Source organism: Pagrus pagrus (genome assembly GCF_965226575.1).
Source record: "Pagrus pagrus genome assembly, chromosome: 24".
NCBI classification, from domain to species: domain Eukaryota; kingdom Metazoa; phylum Chordata; class Actinopteri; order Spariformes; family Sparidae; genus Pagrus; species Pagrus pagrus.
In genome coordinates this window covers 19,627,050-19,648,752 of record NC_140206.1, presented here as the reverse complement: position 1 = coordinate 19,648,752, position 21,703 = coordinate 19,627,050, and the positions used below count along the sequence as shown (strand labels likewise).

Genomic DNA, 21,703 nt, shown 5'->3' with positions numbered 1-21,703 from the left:
CATGAATCAACATTGGGAGCAAGTGCCTAAAGCATCCGCAGAAGAACAGTTGTCACATTAACAGCTTTCAAGTAACATTGCCCATATGTTCTCAATTAAAATTTGCCCTCAAAAACAAAACATTAACTAGAAGACTTAATCACAGAAACATGACATAGCCTTGAAAGCAGAGACTTTTTTTTTAACTACCATTTTACTGTGAACTTGCCATATAAAAGAAAAGAAGCCTTTTTCATGGTTGTTGGCTTTGCATAATGAAACATGAGAAACAAGTGTTGTCAGTTGAAAAGAGGAATCGATCTTGTTTATGCTCATTAAAACATAGGAAATTATTTCTAGACCAAAATAGTTGTTTGCACGTAACACAAGTATTGAACTAACATATTTATATGGCATTGGTATTTTAAAGCCTTTCATAAAAAACAATTCTAGTAGGAGTCTAAATGATGTAACTTCAACTAACATCCTTTTCAATTATTTTTACATTTTTGCTTGAACTAAACAACAACCAGCCTCAATTATGCTGGAATTGGTTAACCAAATGTGCTTGTGTTTTTGGTTGTTGCATAACCTCCCCCCATTTCTGTCTGCTGCATTTGCACCGCCTCAGTGTTTTTCCTCCCTACAATTTAAAGGCTGCTCTTCAGGTTAGGGCACTCAACAGTCACCTCTTTGCTCTCAAAGCAGACATCTGTTTGGATCCACTCGCCAGGTGAGAATTTTACATTTTACCTTAACTTCAGACCATTTTCATGTCACAGACATTTAAAGGTGTGGGTATTAGCTTGAGTCAAGGGTTACCTCCAAAGTATAATTCTCAAAAACAGTAGTAATCACCAGCTTTTTCTGTCATCTACCAACTACTATTGAAATGTTTCAAATGTTTGAATGAAACTCTTTAAAACGTTTTGATTTGCGGAAAATACTTGCATGAAATCTTTTCTGTGAAAAAGTTGCTTCAAACCCTGCCACACCCAGTGTCATGTTGTGTTGTGTTACATAACTACTCATGGCACATACACAAACAAACACTGTTCCAGCCCAAACTAAAATACCCAAAGTATCATGTAGGTCTTGCTGAATGAGGGAAAACACATTTTTCAACTTTTTGATGTTGTAGGCAAAAAGGCAAAGGTAATAGTTAACTTCCTGTAAGGATCATATTGTAAAATAAAACTTTGGAACAAAGTATATGGTTACCCTATGTAATATTATCATACAGTACAGAACAATGCATGCAGTGTTTAAAAAAAACATGCAATAGTTTGTGACCCCCACCGAGTCACAACTATTGTTAATACAAATCCTAGGTTTGTCAATTGTCTTCCTTGAAAACTTGCATATTGAGGTAAACATGCATGCTCAGGCACCAGTCAAAGTTTGCACAAGTAGCTACTTGCACACAAATCAGAGCAGAACAGCACGCCAAAAAACCCTAACCTAACCAGAGACACACCTGGCTATAACATGCTACCAGATAAACCTCTGTTGAAATGGGCAGCTCCTGATAAATGCGGTGCATTTCCCCGTCTTTTCACATGGTGGCGCCGTTAGCGGTGTGTTGTGTTGTCACTGAGTTCATGTGTTAACGTTGAACCGGAGAATTTACTCCGCTTCCAAAATCGCAGACACATGAGTCGCGATTTCCCTAATACACAATTTCCACAACTAACTTAAATGTAGTTAGTTGTAAGAATATAAATGAGTTAGAAGCAGAGTCCGCCAAGCGCAAATGTGGGTATGTTTTCCGTTCGGGATAGTCAATTTCGTATGGCTATCTAGTTCACTCGCAGATAAATATTTGTAGAAAATAGTCATGCAATAAAAGATTCTGCTGAGAGTCACTGGCGCCTTTTGTTGTCAGTTGAGGACAAGCTGCTTCTCTCCGCAGATATAACTGTACTTCTGTCCTCAGTCGTCTTGTGCCGGACCGTCCGTGTGTGTCCGTCATCAAGTTGCATTTAGGTGCCGTCGGAAATTTACATGGTTTTGAGTCCTGCATTCGTGGTGCATTCAGGTGCACCTCATAAACTAAAAAATATCTATACAGGAATGGCCAAGAAGGTTGAAAAGAGAAAGTTTAGATTTGAAAAACATAGAATGGACCAGGGGGTGTAAAACAAATGGATATATAGGGGATGTGCATTATACTAAAAATGATTTGACTTTAAAAAAATGTTTAAGGTAAATGTTGATCATAATTAAAAAATGTAATTTTAAAAAATATTTTTAAACTTCTTTTACTGCAGAATTTAAGCAATACACTTCACAGACCTGAGATGAGAGATGTGAAAGTCATTAATTGATGAATTATTAAATATTAGCCTATTTTGTTATCACCAATTGATCCAAACCCCTAAAAATCAGATACTGAATGTTCAGTAATAAGTTTAAGAATCAGTCAATCAATCAAACTTTATTTATATAGCACTTTTTATACACGGCTGTGCAAGCACAAAGTGCTTTACACATAAAAGACAAAACAATTTCGAAGAAAGCCCCTCCCTCCCACCCTCCATACTACACACACACACACACACACACACACACACACACACACACACATTTGCACACACATACACACACACACACACACACACACACACGTACATACAAACACAAACACACACACCTGCACACTCTCACTACTGACAATAGGGAGACATGGCATGGCACTGAGGATTGAGGAAACGCCACCTTTAGGGCTGTCCGAACTGGGAGGAGTCGCAGGCTGTGCCACAGGGGGCACCAGTGCCCAGGCCCCCGGGCCCGGACAGACAAGAGCTGGCCGGGCCGAAGGAACCCAAGGACAGCACCCCCAGCAGCAGCCCAGGCACAACTCCCAGTGTGGAGGACCCCCCTGGGGAAAACACTGGAGTTAAACCTAAAGACTTAAAACACAAGATAGGATAAAAACCCTGACAAGAGATGAATAAAAAGAGTGAACAGCTAAAAAGATTGACATATGTAAGATAATAAATAAAATAGCACCGAAGGATTAATCAAACAAATAAAATTATTTAAAATTAATATTGTTTTAAAAACAAGATAAAAGAAACAACGTAAAATAAGATGAAACCACATAAGAACGTAAGAAGAATTAAAAATATTAGTTAAAAGCCTGATTAAAAAGGTGTCTTTAACCTTCCCTTAAAAATATCAACAGTCTCTGCAGACCTGAGGTTCTCCGGCAGGCTGTTCCACAGGTGGGGGCCATAGTGGCTAAATGCCGCCTCACTGTGGGTTTTAGTTCTGGGTTTTGGTATGGATAAAAGGCCGGTGCCGGAGGACCTCAGGGTCCGCGAGGGTTGATATGGTAAAAGCAGGTCAGACAAGTAAGAGGGTGCAAGGCCGTTAAGACATTTAAAAACCAGTAAAAGAACCTTAAAATCGATCCTGAAGCAGACAGGGAGCCAATGCAGCGACTCTAAAACCGGTGTAATGTGCTCCCGCCCTCTGGTCCTCGTCAGCATACGTGTGGCTGAGTTTTGTAATAATTGGAGATTTAAAGTACTCTTTTTGGGAAGACCAGAGAGCAGGGCATTACAGTAATCTAAGCGACAGGAAATAAAAGCATGCATTAGCACCTCCGTACTGGCCTAGGAGAGAAACCGGCGGACTCTGGCTATGTTCTTAAGATGATAAAAACCTGTTTTCGTCATATTTTCATATGTGGAATAAAATTCAGCTCAGAATCAAAAATCACGCCAAAATTTTTTACGGATTGTGTTGGTTTAAGATCTTGTAGTTTTAGTAAAAGTTTCTCTCTCTGGCCTTCAGGACCTATAACTAAAACCTCAGTTTTGTCCTGGTTAAGCTGTAGGAAATTCACTGCCATCCATGACTTGATGTCTACAATGCAGTTAAAAAGTGCATCAATTGGCCCTGTGTCATCAGGAGACACGGCAATGTACAGTTGTGTATCATCAGCATAACTATGGAAGCTGATGCCGTGTCTCCTGATGACGTCCCCAAGAGGAAGCATGCAAAGATTAAAAAGGAGTGGACCTAAAATTGACCCTTAGGGAACCCCACATCCACTTTCATGGGTTCCTGAGGAACATGTATCCATACTTACATAAAAGCATCGGTCTGTGAGATAAGAGCAAAACCAGTTAAGAACAGTACCAGAGAAGCCTAGCAGATGTCTGAGTCTGTTTAATAAAATGTGATGGTCTACTGTATCAAAAGCGGCGCTTAGATCCAGTAGAACCAACACTGTGAGCTTTTTGTTATCTAAATTCCAACTGATGTCGTTTAAAATCTTTAAAAGTGCTGTCTCGGTACTGTGGTTTCTCCTAAAACCAGACTGATGTTTCTCTAAGATGTTATTTCTGTTTAAAAAGTCATTAACTTGGTTAAAAACCAGTTTTTCTAAAATTTTACTTAAAAACGGTAAGTTGGATACAGGTCGGTAGTTATTAAAAACATTGGGGTCTAAATTGCTCTTCTTCAGAAGGGGCTTCACCACTGCCGTTTGAAGGCAGTGGGAAAGACACCCGCCTGAAGAGAGCAATTCATGATGTTTAAAAACTGTTCCTCAAAGAATCCATAAAATGATTTTAAGATTGATGTGGGAATTGGATCTGAAAGGCAGGTTGTTAGGTTTCTTGGGAGAAAACTCGACCAAGTGTCCTTGCATCAACCAGGGCAAAACTCTCCAGTGTTTCCTCAGGCAAGGACAACAGTTCAGGTGTGTTAACAAATAAAACTTGATGGGATAAGAGGCAGGATCTGATGTCCTTGCTATGAACCCCTGCTATAGAGGCCACTTGGCTCTGGTTCTGGTGCCCATCTGGCCCGGACCTGAAAACTTCGGCAGTCCAAAGCTGCTGTGATAGCAGTTCAAACACTCCCCAGTGGTGCGCTGTGCAGAGTTAGCAGAGCTAAGTTAAGGCAGAGCAAAAAATCTGAAAATTTTTTCTATAAAATACGATCCAATTTTACCAAAATCGGTGATAGCTGGTGCTGTGTGGGATGTAGCCTACTGCTGTAGCTATAGCATAACGCAATGTGATGCCACCTGTGCACTGAAATTAATTACATAGTACAGAAACAGGAGATGGGGGCGGAGTGGCTGAGACAGAGACATCATTCACAATATTACAAGTCACTGCAGTTTTTATTTTAAAGTTTAATAGTTATATTATGTTCTTTTAATAACATTAGTATTAGCAAGTGAGACAGGTGATGATCCTGGAGTATAAAAAAAGGGGTCAGCATACACAGAACGCGAGAACAGAATCACCAGTGAAAACAAACAAAGTTTGAAGATGAAACAATGATCTGGCAATGAAAAGCAGCTTCCAAGGTGATGAGCTGCTGGATTGCAGGTTGGCGGTTCAGCAGGAGTCTCATCAGCTGGGATCCAGCAAACAGGAGAGTGAGACATGGATTACCATGCTCAAACTGAGGTTGTTACTGAGGATGTTACTGAGGCTGCATTCAATTCTCTACTCTCCGGACTTGTGGACTTCAGTCGTGGGTATCTTGACCCGTGATGTGCTCACTGTCATCACGTCAAGGCTGCGGGTGTGTGAGACCGTGAGGCCAATATACCGCTGATGGACAGCCCTAAAGACTACAAAAATAAGAGCAATTTGCTTACCACTATAACCTTTACTTCTAAATATGTCTGTATCACAAAACGGTCAAATATTATTTCTGGCCTAGATGATTCAAGCAGAGTCTCAATAAAGTAACTGTTTTACACATTCATAATAAGTTCTACAATGCCACGGCCCTATCGCAATGAATTGTGGATTATTAAATCACAAATCTGCTCCCCAAGCCGACTCTCCGGAAGTCTGTAGAAAGTCCACTTGAGTACAGAAGAGTATTAGGGCCAGGGATGAGTGAAAAAATTAGATTATTTTTTTTTCATTATGCACTTCAAGGAAAAAGTCGAAATGTCGAGAAAAAAGTCAACTCTTCTCGTCCCTCAAATCCAGTTAGGGGCGCGACAGCTATGCAAGCTGCCATTACTACATCCTTTCAATTTCAGCTTGCACGAATGCAGCCACCTCTTCCATGCCTGTGTGGCTTTTCCTTCTGAACAGCACAATCTCTTCAAAGTCCTAATACTGACAACTACACTGCATTTATGAGCTAAAAGAGAAATAATTTCTTTGTTACTAAAGCCGATTCTGAAGTACAGTTTCACCAGTTCATCATATGCGCTGTTTGATGTAGTCTCAAAAGGTCAACTTTAATCTTGAGGGCTGTTTTAGACTGCCCTCGAGACTTGCGGACTTCTCGCGCACGCGCCCATAAGTCCACAAGTCTACAAGTGCGGTGAAGTCAGGACATTTGGATGCAGCCTGAGACAGAGGAGCACAGGAGACATAGGGAAGACGGAAACACATGGGACAAAACTGGGGAATGGTTGTAGCAGTTTCACCTTATTACAAACAATCACTCTCTTCCTTATTGTCAAATGTAGGATGAAGAAGAAGGTGATCCTCGATGTGGACACAGGGGTGGATGATGCTCAGGCTATAATGATGGCCCTTGCAGCCCCTGATGTGGAGATTTTGGGGATCACCTGCTGCCATGGTAACACAACCCTTGAGAATGCCCTTAAAAACACCCTGCGTGTCCTCAAAGTCTGCAACAGGCTTGACGTGAGTTTTTATGTCAAAGCTTGTATACGATGACTTCTTTTGTGTGGCATGAATGGTAACCTATGATACTCAACAGATCCCGGTATACCGTGGCTGTGCCGAGCCCATGATGGCCCGTAAACGCCACGCTGCAGATTTTCATGGGAAGGATGGGCTCGGTGACATCCCAGATCCAGATCCTCCAAGCCTGGAGCTGCAGAAGAAAAAAGCTGTGCAGGCCATGATCAAGACTGTGAAAGAGAACCCCGGAGAGGTGGGTGGATGATAAACATCATACTTCACCTGACAACTATGTGACTGTTCCATCAAACTAGCACATAACACATTATGATGAAAATTGAAAAAACCTACAAATATTTACCCTAATAATTGTAGTCTAATGAAGAAAATATAGAAGCTATTATTTCTGTGCATATACTTATTTGATACTTTATACTTAAAAGTCCAGTGTGTAAGATTTAGGGGGATCTATTTGCAGAAAAGGAATATGATATTCATAATTATGTTTTCACTGATGTATAATCTCCTGAAAGCCCTAAGTCCCATACATGTTCTTTACAAGTGTACATAAACTTTTGACCATAACTGTATATAGCACATTTCTGAGGGGTACACATTTCTGACAACTGAGGGGAATTCAATTGGTTGTGATCTGCAACCTCACCATTAGATGCCACTATTAGGAGAATAATATTACAACAAAATAAAGATTTTTGCTCATTTAACAATATTACAAGTGTGGATTGTTGGTGAAAAAACCTATTCAGTGGTAAAAAAAAAAAAAACCTATTCTTTTTGTATCATATAAAAATATGGCTTTTGTTGTAATGTGTCAAAATGTAAAGTGATCAATTAATACCATATTAAGGAGGAAGTGTGTCGGATATGTGTGTAAATTGTCCTGAGAAACTGGAAAAGGGCCGGCACTTTCAATAAATCCTTGGCAGGTAATTGAATGTACCATCTGGCTATCACCATCTCTTACAGGTTAACTTCAACCAATAGTTTGTTTGCAGTGTCATGTCATTCCATTGCTATAGCGGAAATGGCAGGCAGATGAAACTATATTATTACTATTTTCGTGATACTTGGGGTCCTCCATACTTGAGCTGGTGAAAGGAGGTAAAACGATGCAAATTAAAACTGCAAGCAGCGATGAACGGGCCCTCGCCCCACGTACGTCGGGCCATGGCGCTGTCAGAGGGCAGACACAGAGGGCAAGTTTGCCTGTGTCCACTATGTGGCCCTAGAGCTTACCCATCAATTATATGTCATGTTGTAATGTATGATTTGGAGAAAACAACCTGTGAATGTCATGTAAATTGGATGATGTTTGTCGTCACAGCACATAGCTGAGCAAAAGCTAGCGCCTCAGTAAGCTTCTGTCAGAAATGTATGTATGTGTTATGTGTAGAGAAAGTGTGTGTGTGTGTGTGTGTCTTTTGGTTTCACTTCTGTTTCGTTTTGCGTGCTGTGCTTGTGTGAAGCTCTTTGTGCTACATTGTATTTGTATGAAATGTGCTATATAAATGATGTCTGATTGATTGATATGAGGCTGACTTCCTGTCATGTTCGTGACTGGTGATGTGTGTGCCAAATTTGGAGTGTATAGGTGTTTGGCTGTACGTACGAAATGGGAAAAGCCACCAGGGGGCGCTACTGAGCTGTCGTGCCACGCCTGAGGCCCGTCGTGGTATCTAATTAATGTAGTCATGGGTTAAAAGTAGGGCCGGGACTCGATTAAAAAAATTAATCTAATTAATTAGAGGCTTTGTAATTAATTAATCGAAATTAATCGCATTTTTAATCGCATATAAATATTTGACCTGAGAACAGTGAGAAGCAATTTTTTTCATATGGGTTTTAGTATACCATTGAATAATGACTGAATACATAAGCTTAAGCAACAAAACATTGTTTATTTTTTTTCAAGGTGGTACTTAACCAAGACCAACAGACTAGGGATGTAAATTATCGATTTATTCATTAATCGTTAGTTGATGGACCTTATCGATCGATTAACAGTTACCTGATAAGATGCGATTTTCCTGAGAACCTAAATTTAAGGGGAAAATTTAAGCTGAACATTCCTTATACAGGACTCTACACTAGTTTGTTAGTTTATTTTTAGAGCACAGCACAATGAAAAATGTGTTAGTAACACGTTATTTGGTAAATGGTCTTTCCTGCCATATATATATATATATATATATATATATATATATATATATATATATCATGGCAGTCTTGAGTTCCAATGTTTGCTACAGCTGTCACAAAAAACATTCAATGAAGTTTGGTACAATAATGAATTTATTAAAGGTCTTCTCAAAATGTGACTAAATCTGCTGGGTCAAAAATATACATACAGTAATTCTAATATTTGCTTAAATGTCCCTTGGTCATTTTCATCTCAATAAGGCGCTTTTGATAGCAATCGACAAGCTTCTGGTAGTCCTCTGGCTCCTCTTGGCGTGTTGATGAAGGTTCTCAATCATCCAGGTCATGGTAATACCAAGTGCTATATATTGTAGGCCACTGGACTTTCATTTTCTTGAAGACGTTTCACCTCTCATCCTAGAGGTTTCTTTAGTTCCAAGAGGCTTCTCTCGACAGAATCAGTGATTTTCAACTAAATTTGTTGTCCTTCTGGCAAGGATTTGTTCCTTCAGCACAGTCCCAAAGTCCTGACTTCCACAGGCCGTTCCAAAATCTCAATCTCATTTAGCCATCCCTTTACGACTTTTGACCACGACTTTATGGTCTACTACAGGAGAGGGTACATGATTGATAGCCAAAAGCTATACTTTATTGTTGTCCTCACTTGCTTTGTTTGCAGGTGACTCTAGTGGCCACGGCACCTCTCACCAACCTGGCTGTTGCGGTACTACTGGACCATAGCTTCCCTAAGAAGCTAAAGGCACTCTACATCATGGGAGGAAACACTGAATGTATGTTACCTGTGTGTTATTATGTGTGTATACAACAACTGTTATGCATTAAACTCAATGTTGGACACATTGTTTTACAGCCAGGGGTAATACCACAGTGTGTGGAGAGTTTAACTTTGTGGCTGACCCCGAGGCTGCCTACATTGTGTTGGACCGCTACACCTGTCCCACCTACATCGCCACCTGGGAGTTCAGCTGCAGGAACAGCCTGCCATGGGTCAGTCATTACTGTCAAAAGAGTATATGATGACGAGAGACACTACACCTGAAAAAGCATACAAACTGATAAAATAGACCACATTGTTTACTTATTTCACTGTTGAAGTAAAAAATGAATGTTTAACCTACTTTTGGTCTTCGTCTTTTCCTCTTTCAGTCTTTCTGTGACAGTTGGCTGGCCCAAGACACAGACAAGGCTCGTTTCATGGAGAAGATTTCTCGCCATACAAGAAAGGTGCAAGAGTTTCCCAAGCGTTTTATTTCAACACTCTGAACAAGAAGACCAATAGCAACAACATTAATTGGACTAACAGTGGAAGTTAATCACGATGATCTCGATACAATGCATTTCTTCTGCTGGGAAGGAATCCTTGGTTCCTGTCATTCATGTACAGTAGATGCCATGTGACATGCATCATCCACCCGAACACCGTTACAAAGTACACCCCCTAATGGCAATTTGACTTCCCATCGGCAGTGGCCAGGACAATACATCATTCCACAATGCAAAAACTGCTCAGGAATGGCCCGAGAAACATGCCTAAGAGTCAGAGGATACAACTTGGCCACCAGATCCCAAGGATCTGTGGGAAATACTGGAACAAAGAGGACCCTCCTCACAACACACAGGATTCCAGGGATCCATTGCCAGTGCCCTAGTGCCAGACACAACACAATTTTCCCAGAGGTCTTGTGGTAATGCCTTGACATGTCAGAGATAAGTCCGATTCACAGTGGGGCCTCTCTGGATCAGACTTGTACCAGCATATTCCATGGATGCTTGATTGGATTGGGATCTAGGGTTTTTGGAGGCCTTGAACTCTGTCACTTTGCTGTCGCCATTCCTGAGCAGTTTTGGTGGTGTGGTAGGGTGCATTGTCCTACTGGGGCCACTGCCTTTCAGGAGTGCACATACCATGATAGCGCACACCTAATCTGCAACAATGTTTGGGTGGGTGGTGCATGTCAAGTGGCATCCAGATGAATGCCAGGACTCAAGCTTTTCATTGCATCGTATTGAAATGATCAATGTACTTTACTTTACCGGTTAGTCCTTTTAATGTTGTGGCTGATCAATTTGTGCCTCTTGTTCAATTGTTGTCACTACAGATGGCCCAGACTGAGCGGTATCAGAAGGAGATTGTTGGGGGACCTGCGTTCAACTGCTGTGACGCCTACGCCTTAGCTGCAGCCATCGACGACAATCTGGTGACGGAAAGTGAAGAGGTGACAATACCTCCCCTCCCATCCCTTTTAACAACTTAATTTAGTTTCAGCACTTGTATATATCCACGTAGTTTATATATATATTTTTTTATAAAATGCTGTGTGAATGAGTGATTAAAAGGTTTTTTTTTCTAATTTCACTGAACTATCAGCAAAAAAGCCAAAGACCAGACGTTTCAGTATTGTCTTCTCCCTTCAGGTTGCAGTAACAGTGGAGTTGGAGGGGACTTACTGCCGAGGCATGATGGTCGTGGACTACATGGGTCTGCTGAAAAAGAAACATAAGGCCTTCATCATGAAGAAAGTTGACTTGGAGAGGTTCAAACAAATGTTGATGAATACACTGAAATAGACTTCTATAACCCGCATTATTCACTAAATATATCATCTCTACAGGTCATACCACTCATGAACTTTATTTCAATTTCTAAGTTCAGTTTTAAGTTTTAGGTACAATTTAGCTTCCATTTCTTGCCACTCTGACCTGAAACATTATCCCATCAATATTTTCCGGGAAATGATTCACCATTCATTCTCTAGCAATATATGCCAAGTGTAACTAGTATAATACAATACAAGACAATGATGATGACGAATAAATTTAAAGGGACAGTTCACACCATCATCAGAAATGCATATTTTGCCTCTTACCTGTAGTGCTTTTTATTCTTCTAGATTATTATGGTGTAGGAACTATTTTCTGTCTACTGAGCTACACTATATCACTGCACAGAAGGAAGTTTGCATCTACTCATGGACAAGAGGCACGCTTCCTTCTGTGTAGTGATATGAACATAGCTCACAACAAGGTCTGTGGATTATCTTGAGTGACTGGGTCATGATTACTAGAAAGAGACATTGTTGTTGAGTTTTTCCAAGTATATATTGTTGGCCGAGGTGTTCCTTTAGCCTGATGTTTTTGTAACTGTGGGTTGTTGGTAATAAACTGATCATAATTAATTTTTTGTCAAGTATGTTTTATTGAATTGGGATCACATGATGTAGGACAAGAGAACGCAATCTACATTTTCATTAGGCAAAATAGAGAATACAACAGTTAATGTTCAACATAAATAAACACAAAAGAAAACTATACTCTTAATAAACCACGCCCCCCCTCCCTCCCTCTGCTCAGTACATCGTATGTGACAGTAAAGGTTGCAATGGCAAATAAAAACAACAGTAAAAAATAAATGAAGAAAGAAATAATAGTGGACAGACAATTGTACAAGGAGTGTCCACTAAAGGTTATTCCTTAGGTAACAGACAAGGGGCAGCCAAACCCTGTTAAATTGCGATTCTCTGCTCCTCACACTGAACCTTATTTTTTCAAGATGGAGGGTGTTGGTCATTTCTTGGAGCCACAGCTTAAAGGTAGGAACCTCCTTCTTCTTCGAGAATGTCAAAATTAATTTTTTGGCTGTAATTAGGCCATAGGAAAGAAGATGCCTTTGTGTCCTTATTAGTGCAGATATGGAGTCTGAAGCTCCCAGCACAATAAAGACAGGATCAGGTTCAATGTGGGTCTTAAGAATATCAGAGAGTGCTTTAAAAATCTTTGTACAGTACCTCTCCACCCTGGGACAACTGATCATAATTTCTAATGGAATAACTGGATCAACACCATCATGGTGAGAAAGGAAACACTCCCAACTTCGCTGTCTTGGGCTTCACAATAGGCCCTATGTTCATTTTAACACTTCGGATGAGAAGTTGGGCAAGAAGGGGCTCCAGAGGCCTTGACAACATCCAGGCTTAAGTTGTTGTGTGCCAACTGATTTGAGCTAGTTTACTTAAAATTTGTAGTGCTGCAGATTTGGGCCACAGATTAGGGCTATCGCTATTTTCTAGATGTGTTTTGTTTGGTAGAAAGATTAACAGAATTGTCCACCACTTTGGTCCAGAGTGAAATGGACAGCAAATTATGATATGTATATTTTGAAAATTAATATTTGTAACAGGTGTCATTTGAACTTGACTGTACATGTTCTTTGGAATAGCACTCACTATGCTTTGGAGGGAAGGATGCTTTTTTTGAAAAATACAACAGGTGTTATAGACATGAATCACATCCGAAGGCACCCAGGAGAAGCTGTCCAGCTTTCTTGTGTCTGGAGGTTTTGCCCTGCACGGACTCAATGGAATGCACTTTTTCATAAGAAATTCAGTTTTTCTTTCCTCACAACACAGTTGAATAATCAGCACTAGACTTCAGAGAAGTTTCTAATAAGCATTAGGGACACAAAAACATTAAAAGCACGTGATGCTTTGTGAAAAAAGAAGGGGATGATTTCCAGGTGCATTTCCTCCTACAGGTCTAGGATTTCAATGAATTTCTGCTTGTTTAATTCTGTATTTTGATACATTCTCAGGCTGATATATTGTTGAAATGTTAGGCTGAGTATGTGATAATCCTATAGTAAGATTATACTATAGTGATATGCTAGTAAAATTAGTTTCAGTTCGCAGAAGAGACTTAGACTCTTCTTTTTGAAGCAATACTAATTTTATATTACCTGTCCACTATTTTCCCATTTCTGGACCAAAACTGAAATCAGCTGCTTTTTACGATGCATTGTCCCAGAATGTTGTCTAATTTCCCAATAGCCGAATCATATAGTTAACAGGTCCAAGGAAATTATAACATAATAGCATCTAATAAGATTTTTGTACCACATAAAAAACTAATGGGTAACAAAAAGTTATGCATTACATCTAAGTTTTGATGAGCTGTAGATGCTTTACTTTATTTGCACTGTTAACCAAAAACATCACTCGATCAGCACCGCTGTGAGGTTATTGCATGGTACTACAGAACACCCTCATGCTATTTTATTTCCCAGAGGAGCAACAGGAAAGGATCTCATAAAACAGAGGCAGCTTAAATTAATAAAACCTTTTATTGAAAGTGCTTAAGAATGTACACTTTAAGAAAAAAGAAAAGGCAAGAAATAAAGGTTTGCATCCCATGTTCCTCACTTTCATTGTATCTCTTCAATAAGCAGGATTAGATTTTTCAGGCTTGTTCTTTTAAAGAAAACTCAAAGAAACAAAGCAAATTCTTCCTCTTCAGAAACAACCATTGGTGTATATATATTACAACCTTCCTCAATACTATTTACAAATTATACAAAAAGAACAACAGTAAAAGCTGTGTCTCATCTGTCCCCTTGTTTCTGATACCAGTCCAATCGCATCATTGACTTCGCAGCTCAACATAAGAGCCAAACAGAATATCAACAGAGTCAATTAAGGTCCAGCTCAGTGAGTCCCAGTTCACTAAGAGTCAACCAGATGTTGACTGACAGAAGCAGGAAATGGATTCGTTGTCACCTAGAGTGATTTTGTGTCTGCCTGGATCCAACTAGTGTCCAATCACACAGACAAACTGGTTCTACTGAACTCTGTACTTGTAAAACCAGCAGAGACCCTGGGTGAAGTTCCAGCCCAGAGACACAGAGAGGACGTAGATTAGGCCGAGCAAAGCAAAGGGGTAGAGCAGCACCACGGTGTTCTTCAGGAAGGGTAGAGCTGTGTGGATAACACAGGACAAATACATAGCAGACACTTAACATCACAGATCTATAAAGTCACAGTGAAATTTACACTACATCTACATGAACGAGCTTTTCAACAATTGTCATTATTATCAATTACTGTACATATTTTTTCTCAAATAATCAGTGAAATGTTTGGACAATAAAATGTCAGAAAATGGTTTAAAAAATAATGGCCATCATAATTTCCTGAAAGCCATGCTGACGTTTTCCAATAGCCACAATGACAGTCTAAGATGATCAATTTACTATCAAATAAGACTAAGAAAAAAAGCAAATCCCCATGTATTTTGGAATATTGCAAAAAAGAAGCTCTGTGATAAACACGTTTATGATGCTTACACTATAATCTTCACAGATGAACACCACTTTTGCATTACTTCAACATCACCACCACTACGCTTCCTACTACATTTTACCATACATTAAACATTTTACAAGTTCGAAATTGAGAGTTACAATAGCTTGTAACTAAAGTCCACCTGTAAAGACGGTCTACTGAGTAGATGTTTGTGTTCAATGTCCAACCTCTGTAGTCTCATTTAGCCATTTTGTTAGCAACCACCTTCTTGAGACAAGTAAATGCTTTTTAATTCGAACATTGGTTAACTGATTAACTGATGTCTTGTATGTCGTAGAACAAAACATGAACATCTCTTGAGCTTGTGTTAACCACAGAACTTATTTCAGGCATTTAACTGAAAATCCTTTTAAAAAATCATTGGCTTCAAGACAAGGGAATGGGAGGTGCAAAAATGCCAACTTTCTGGGTTGTTGGACTCATTCCTGTGGTGCTATGTAGCTGATGCTTAATTTTCTGTCAACCAACTAAATGATGAATCAACTGATCATTTCAACTCCAAATACATTTGTGAGGAAAATTATGAAAATGCATTTGTCTCCTTAGTATTACTTCTGGATTGGGACAATCAATGTCGTGTCTTAAGTCACTTCTGTGAAAAAAACCCAGTAATTTTACTGTAATAAAATTGTCTTTAATCCTATTACACTGGTATGATGATGTAAATCCAGCAACTGTCTATTAACTGCAATATTGCTCCTTTTTAAGTTAAAATTAGAGGTAGACCGATTATCAACCTGGCCGATTATTGGGGCCGATATTCAGCATTTTACGAATTATGGATATTTGTGTTTTTTGTGTCAGATTGCCAATAAAATAAATTGATTTATAAATACACTACCTGGGCTCTGAGTCGAAGTACAAACTAGCAGAAAATGTAAATAACAGTAGCTCAAAATAATACTTACGTAATTACAATACTTGAGTAATTTCTGGTTTATTACATTCCATTTCAACATTTTTACTGCAAATGTATACCGGTTTCAATCATTGTTGGTTAATTGTTTGCTAATTCTATTTAAAAGTAGGGACAATGCACATTAATTAACATGAGCACCAAAGTCTATCATGTAAATGTGCCAGATTTAGCCATACAGGCTAATTTTCAATTGCGGTCCCTGGCAGGTTGATGGCATTAAAAAACAGACATAAAACACAACACATAAGCACAAACAAGTAAAATAAGACAACCACTACTCCAGACCATGACAGCTGTCCCTGGCAGGTTGATGGCATATGAAAACACAACACATATGAGGACAATTTATCACATAGCATAAACAAAGCACATCAGCACTTAAGCACAAACCATGAAAAATTTTATATACACAAGTAAAATATCTGCAAATTTGATCATGTTTTCCCAGTGCAAAAACTCATATTTAGTTAAAAGTTTAAAATGGTGATATGAATTTTTACCTTTTATCCAATGTTTTCAGGGTTTGTTTATAAAGTGTCTCTACTGATCTTAATGTGGTCCTGCCTGTCTGTGTCCAGCTGGTAAGAAAATAGTCCATGTGTGAGAGAATCACGGCATTGATGTACAATTTTGAGGCCTTTGTCGTTAAATTATTCCTGAAATGTGCTAAATTGAATCTGATTTTGTTCACAACTTTTTAAACTATTAAATATATTAACTAAACTAATATATAAACTCGTGCACCACTGAGAGTTTTCTCCCTTCTACTGTAACATCTGGGTCAGGATCTCTATTTGCAGACTTGGAGAAAAAGATACATACAGTTTATTTAACATTGAGCTGCAGACAAGAGTTTGTTAACTAATTTGAGATATTGACCATTGAAGCTGATAGCTCATCTGCGGCTTGCTTCTTGTTTTTGGCATGTAGATATATGTCCGTTTCATCAGCATACATCTGACAAGTAACAGTAGGCAAACAGACTTCATGTAGGTCATTAATATACAAACTAAATAACAGAGGACCCAAAATTGAACCTTGCAGTACACCCACACGATTGTCAAAAATGTGTGAAATTTTATGATCCACGCAAACACATTGTTTTCTATCTGTTAGGTATGATTTTATCCATTTAATAAGATCAGGTGAAAAATTTAACTTTGATAACTTGGTAATTAAAACCTCATGATTAACCAAATCAAAAGCTCCCATAAATCAAGAACAGCCCCTTCCACTCCTCCCTTATGCAGTTTAGCCTTAATATTTTTCAAAACAAAACAATTAGCAGTTTCAGTGGAATGATGTTTTCAAAATCCAAATTGCATTGGATGCAATGAGAAGGACCCAGTTGAGAGATCCATTTTTCTGCTATTGTTGATACTGCTGGAAGAATACTGATGGGTCTGTGGGTACAAATGACTGTGTGGTCACCTGATTTGAGCACCGGTGTGATTATAGCAGTTTTACAGGAACTGGAACCAATTAATAATTTTTCAAAGTAGGAGGGATGAGTACCTCCTTATGGGTTTTAATAAATACCGTGTCCATCCCATATAAATCCTTTGCCCTTGAATCATTGATGGAAGAAACAATATAACTTTGAAGTTGGTCACTTCTCTAAAAAGTGAGAATGGAAGAATCAGTGTTTAGAGGGGTGATCCAGAGAAATTCTGGGATAGAGTTTTTGTAGAATTGATAAAACAAAAATTAAATACTGTTGCCACTTGATTTGGATCATGGGTCACATTTCCCTTTGTATTAAGTTCTATTGTTTTATTGATGGTGTTAGATTTTCCTGTACATTTTTTTAAAATTCTGCCAGGTTTCTTCGGTAATACCCTTTGCTTCACGAATGGCATTAATGAAAAATGTTGCTTTTGCCTGTCTGAGCTCTTTTACAACCTTATTTATCAGTGTGGTAAATACATTTCGAAAACAGTGTTGTTGGACCTCTGACAGCTGTATGAAATTGATGAAAAACAGTATAATATGGGACCTTTAGTACAGGACAGCTGAATTTTCGCAAAGTTTATACTGTCCTTCACATAAAATAATACACCGCCTCCCCAACCGTCCGTTCTGTCTCATCTGGACATATTGTAGCCATGTACTTTTAATATGTCACCAGGAGAGTTTTCGTGCAACCATGTCTCTGATAAGCAAAGGCAATCCAAATTTGATTCATACAGAAGATGCCGCAGGTGATCACTTTTAGGAATAGCGCTTCGGATATTTAAATGTTGAAAACAATCTAACTGAGTGTATTTAAACGTGAACAGGACTTACCATTGTACCCTAAGAATGTGATGTAGAGATAATAACTGATGGAGATCAGCCACAAAGTGTTCCCAACAAAATATCCCAGGAACCAGTCTGAGTTTATCACCACAATATCTGAAACACACAAACCAAATTGTAGGTGAGGTGATACAGGTTTAATCCAAACAGGGTTCATTCTACGCCTGATGTCATCTTTTGACAAGGCATGTCATTTGGACCATGATATCAAGGAGAGTTGAATCATCCATATATGGGCAAACGATAACAATTAACACAAAAAGGAACAATAAGCTAAGTGATATCACAGTATATTGTTGGTTCATACCGCTGTGACAGACACATTCTAAGGCTCTAAATTCACATTCACTCTCCTAATAAAAATTATCACAAATTTTCAAACAAAGTCCTGTGTCTTTTATTTGATTACCAATTATCTCTTAAGTTGTCAACTACCAATATCATTAATTATTGTCTGTTGGACTGACATTATAATCATAGAACTTTTTTTTTTAAAGCAAGTAAAAAAGTAAATGAAGTAACTGGAGAACTCTTTGAGACTTTGAAATCTGAATTTTACACATAAAATGTACATTAAGCTTACAATTAGACCATTTAAAGCCAGGCATTTGGCTCTACATAATAAAAATGCATATATAATATAAAAGTATGCAATCATTCAAAAAATCTTTTTTCAAGACATTGTGGCTGTTGCAGATCATGATTTGGATTGTAACTAATTTCTAACATTTTTAAGGTCCTTACTATTATGTACATGAGACTTTAAATTACATAATTAGATGGTCATTGTGGGTTTGGGTTTTCTGAGGCTTTAATGCCTTGAATTGGATGATGTCACTTCTGATACACTGATATAACTCACACAGTCTTGGTCTACTTACGGTTGATGAAAAAGAGTTGCAGGAAATGCAGGATGACTAGAAGAGGGTAGAAAGCGTTGAGGTGAACATCGAATGCATAGCCCCACTCCACATCAAAGTTTCTGCTGGGATGTTTCAGCAGGTACTTGTTGCTGATAACCCTGGACCAGACAATGCAACAAATATTTCACAGGCAGTTAATGGTCCATCTTAGAGTTCAATCTTATCATCAGCTGTACAGACAAATCCAGTCAAAGAAATTACTTACTTATACACACAAATATGTTTTCATTACAAAAACTAGAGGGAATCTCTTTCATTACTTAAATCTTTTTAATTCACAGGCAAACCTTCTACTCACCACATAAGGGTTGATATGAGCAGACCAACTCCTATACAGTCAACAAAGACCACCCACAGCAGCAGCTTCAGAGTCTCCAGGACTCCCATGTCCAGCACCAGACCAAAGCCTACTGTTGACACTGAAGCCGAATAATTTAATTGAATTGTACTATTGTAATCCCGTAAGGGAAATTCTTTTTTTCACTTACATTACACACAGGCACACACACACACAATGTATAGAGAAGATGAGTGAAGGGGCTGCCACATGCATGGCGCACAACGAGCAGTGTTAGAGGTCGGTGCCTTGCTCAAGGGCACCTCGGCAATGCCCAGGATGTGAACTAGCATTCTCCACTTGATTTTGGTCCGAGTGGGACTTGAATCGGCCACCTTCCAGTCCCCAAGCCAAGTCCCTACGGACTGAGCTATTGCCGCCCAAATAGAATGCCCGAATAGAGGCAGTGTTCACATATTTTTCATCAAACACGTAAAGTAGGCAAGAAGTACCACCCCAAAAGAGTGGTAATGACTACACAGATATTAGTACAGACTTACCACAGAGCCAGATACTGAGCAGTACCAGGAAAGCAGGGTCGTCCCTGGCCCACTGGTCTTTGGTCTGTTTCCTGTAGTGGAAGTTGCGGTAGACTCTCTGGGGTGACGTGAACAAGTAAAGCATCTGCCACAGGGCAAATTCAAAATCCATCTGTCTGAAATGGAGCAGCCGTCGCAGGTACTTGTAGCGCTTAGCTCCTGCCGTGTGACGTGCAGCATCACGAGAACTGAGGGCGCCATTGCTTTGCGGCGAAGTGGTCGGCAACATGGTGCTGAAGATCATGTTGGAAGAGCATGAGAAATAAGGGAGGTAAGGACAAGAATGGAGGATGAAGGAGATGAAAGACAGGTTGAACTGCTGTACACATCCACTCTCACCTTGAAACAAATGTAGAACTGATTAAACAAACTCGATAGTTACACTGTATTATGCAATATTTTGGGATTATCATTTTAAGCACCAGATGTATTGTTCCCATTTTCGAAATTGAGTCTATGTACACTTTGTTGTAGAGTAAAGCTCCCAGACTACAGCTGATGGTGGACATTGACTTCTATGTCTTTTAAATGAAGAGTAAAAGTAATAACTGCATTTTGAGAACTTACACACACCGTCTATGTTGTTCTTGTCAGGAAGGCATTCGGCATTCCTTCTTCTTGCTGCATGTTATGTAATCAAGATTTCCCTCAAAAGGTATAAAAGCATTCAAAGACTAATTTAAAGAAAAACAGGGTTTCTGCTTTAATATTCCATATTGTTCCAATAATTTATTAATTCATCAGATTATTTTCTTGATTAATGGATTAGTTGTTTGGTCTATTAAATGTCAGAAAAGCTCAAGTGCAAGCAATGGCTTAAGTTGGCACATTGAGCAGTCCTGATCAAGCCAAACCAGTCATGGAGCTTAGTTATGGTTTACAAAAAGACACACAGCAATCCTGTATCTCAAATTTCTTTAATATAGCTACCTTTTTAAATGTGTTATTACTTACATGTGTGCTACAATAATAACCTGACAACACAGAAATAGAGGATGCTCTTGCAAACCTATGCTAACTATTGACTACAATCAAGAAACATCCAAATTATGCAAAGGTATTAATATACAAATCAATTACCAGTTACCTACTGCGCAATGGTAGTTTTACCCCCAACAAGCTTGATATATTTAATTTCCTTGTTAGTTGACGCTGTGTTTGCTAACAGACACAGTTAGCTTGCTGCTAACTAGTTTAATAACATGAGAAGGCCCGGGCAGTGTTTCTATCAGACTTGGTACAAACACTGCGGTAACTGTTTGGTATTAGCTAAACAACTAAACGTCTTTAGTCAGAAGAATATTTACCTGTTTTTGCTGTACCCGTTCCCAAGAGAAACCCCAAAGTCTGACTTGTTTCTGTAGCTGTATGCAGATGCTTCCTGAACTGTCGCGAAAATGAACACGTAGCTACTTCCGGTTACATGTAGTTCATCATGGGAGATGTAGTCGCAGGTGAAAGCCAGGCTCCCCTGCAGGGATGTACTCTAAATACTTATTAAGAGATAATTAACTAAGAAAGAAGGAAAGAAAGAAAGAAAGAAAGAAAGAAAGAAAGAAAGAAAGGAAGAAAGAAACAAACAAACAAGGAAAAAAACAAGGAAATAACCATCACACCAGTGATGGTTATTTCGGAACATGCCAATTTTAGTTAGCAACAGCAAATCAGAGATAAATTACAGTCTAATTACTGCAGGTAGGCTTTCTTCGTTGTGCTGTGGTTACTGACACAAGGTGAAGGAGCAACTTT

General features: G+C 39.0%; 2 protein-coding genes across 2 annotated transcripts; one reads left to right on the top strand and one right to left on the bottom strand.

The window, feature by feature from the left end:
- Positions 1–628: 628 nt before the first annotated feature.
- LOC311253045 (pyrimidine-specific ribonucleoside hydrolase RihA-like) lies at positions 629–11,974 on the top strand. Its single transcript, XM_084346764.1, has 8 exons — positions 629–712; positions 6,443–6,623; positions 6,700–6,876; positions 9,463–9,574; positions 9,655–9,791; positions 9,951–10,028; positions 10,904–11,020; positions 11,220–11,974. Exons 2-8 carry the CDS (start codon positions 6,444–6,446, stop codon positions 11,370–11,372), a joined length of 954 nt encoding a protein of 317 aa, XP_084202890.1. The 5' UTR covers positions 629–712; position 6,443; the 3' UTR covers positions 11,373–11,974.
- Positions 11,975–13,901: 1,927 nt separating this feature from the next.
- Positions 13,902–21,346, bottom strand: unc50 (unc-50 homolog (C. elegans)). The gene is made up of 6 exons (XM_084347648.1): positions 21,262–21,346; positions 19,916–20,187; positions 19,377–19,497; positions 19,037–19,176; positions 18,144–18,251; positions 13,902–14,551 (listed from the first exon to the last, which is right to left on the bottom strand). The coding sequence occupies exons 2-6, from the start codon at positions 20,181–20,183 to the stop codon at positions 14,415–14,417; spliced, it is 774 nt and encodes a 257-aa protein (XP_084203774.1). The 5' UTR covers positions 20,184–20,187; positions 21,262–21,346; the 3' UTR covers positions 13,902–14,414.
- Positions 21,347–21,703: the final 357 nt, after the last annotated feature.

What these genes read in the sequence shown, in the direction of transcription:
- LOC311253045 (XM_084346764.1), top strand. Translation starts at nt 6,444, where the DNA reads ATGAAGAAGAAGGTGATCCTCGATGTGGACACAGGGGTGGATGATGCT. An exon ending in AAGTCTGCAACAGGCTTGAC is followed by an intron (nt 6,624 to 6,699) that starts GTGAGTTTTTAT and finishes GATACTCAACAG; the next exon opens with ATCCCGGTATACCGTGGCTG. An exon ending in TGAAAGAGAACCCCGGAGAG is followed by an intron (nt 6,877 to 9,462) that starts GTGGGTGGATGA and finishes CTTTGTTTGCAG; the next exon opens with GTGACTCTAGTGGCCACGGC.
- unc50 (XM_084347648.1), bottom strand. Translation starts at nt 20,183, where the DNA reads ATGTTGCCGACCACTTCGCCGCAAAGCAATGGCGCCCTCAGTTCTCGT. An exon ending in GCAACTCTTTTTCATCAACC is followed by an intron (nt 18,252 to 19,036) that starts GTAAGTAGACCA and finishes TGTGTGTTTCAG; the next exon opens with ATATTGTGGTGATAAACTCA. An exon ending in CACATTCTTAGGGTACAATG is followed by an intron (nt 14,552 to 18,143) that starts GTAAGTCCTGTT and finishes TTATCCACACAG; the next exon opens with CTCTACCCTTCCTGAAGAAC.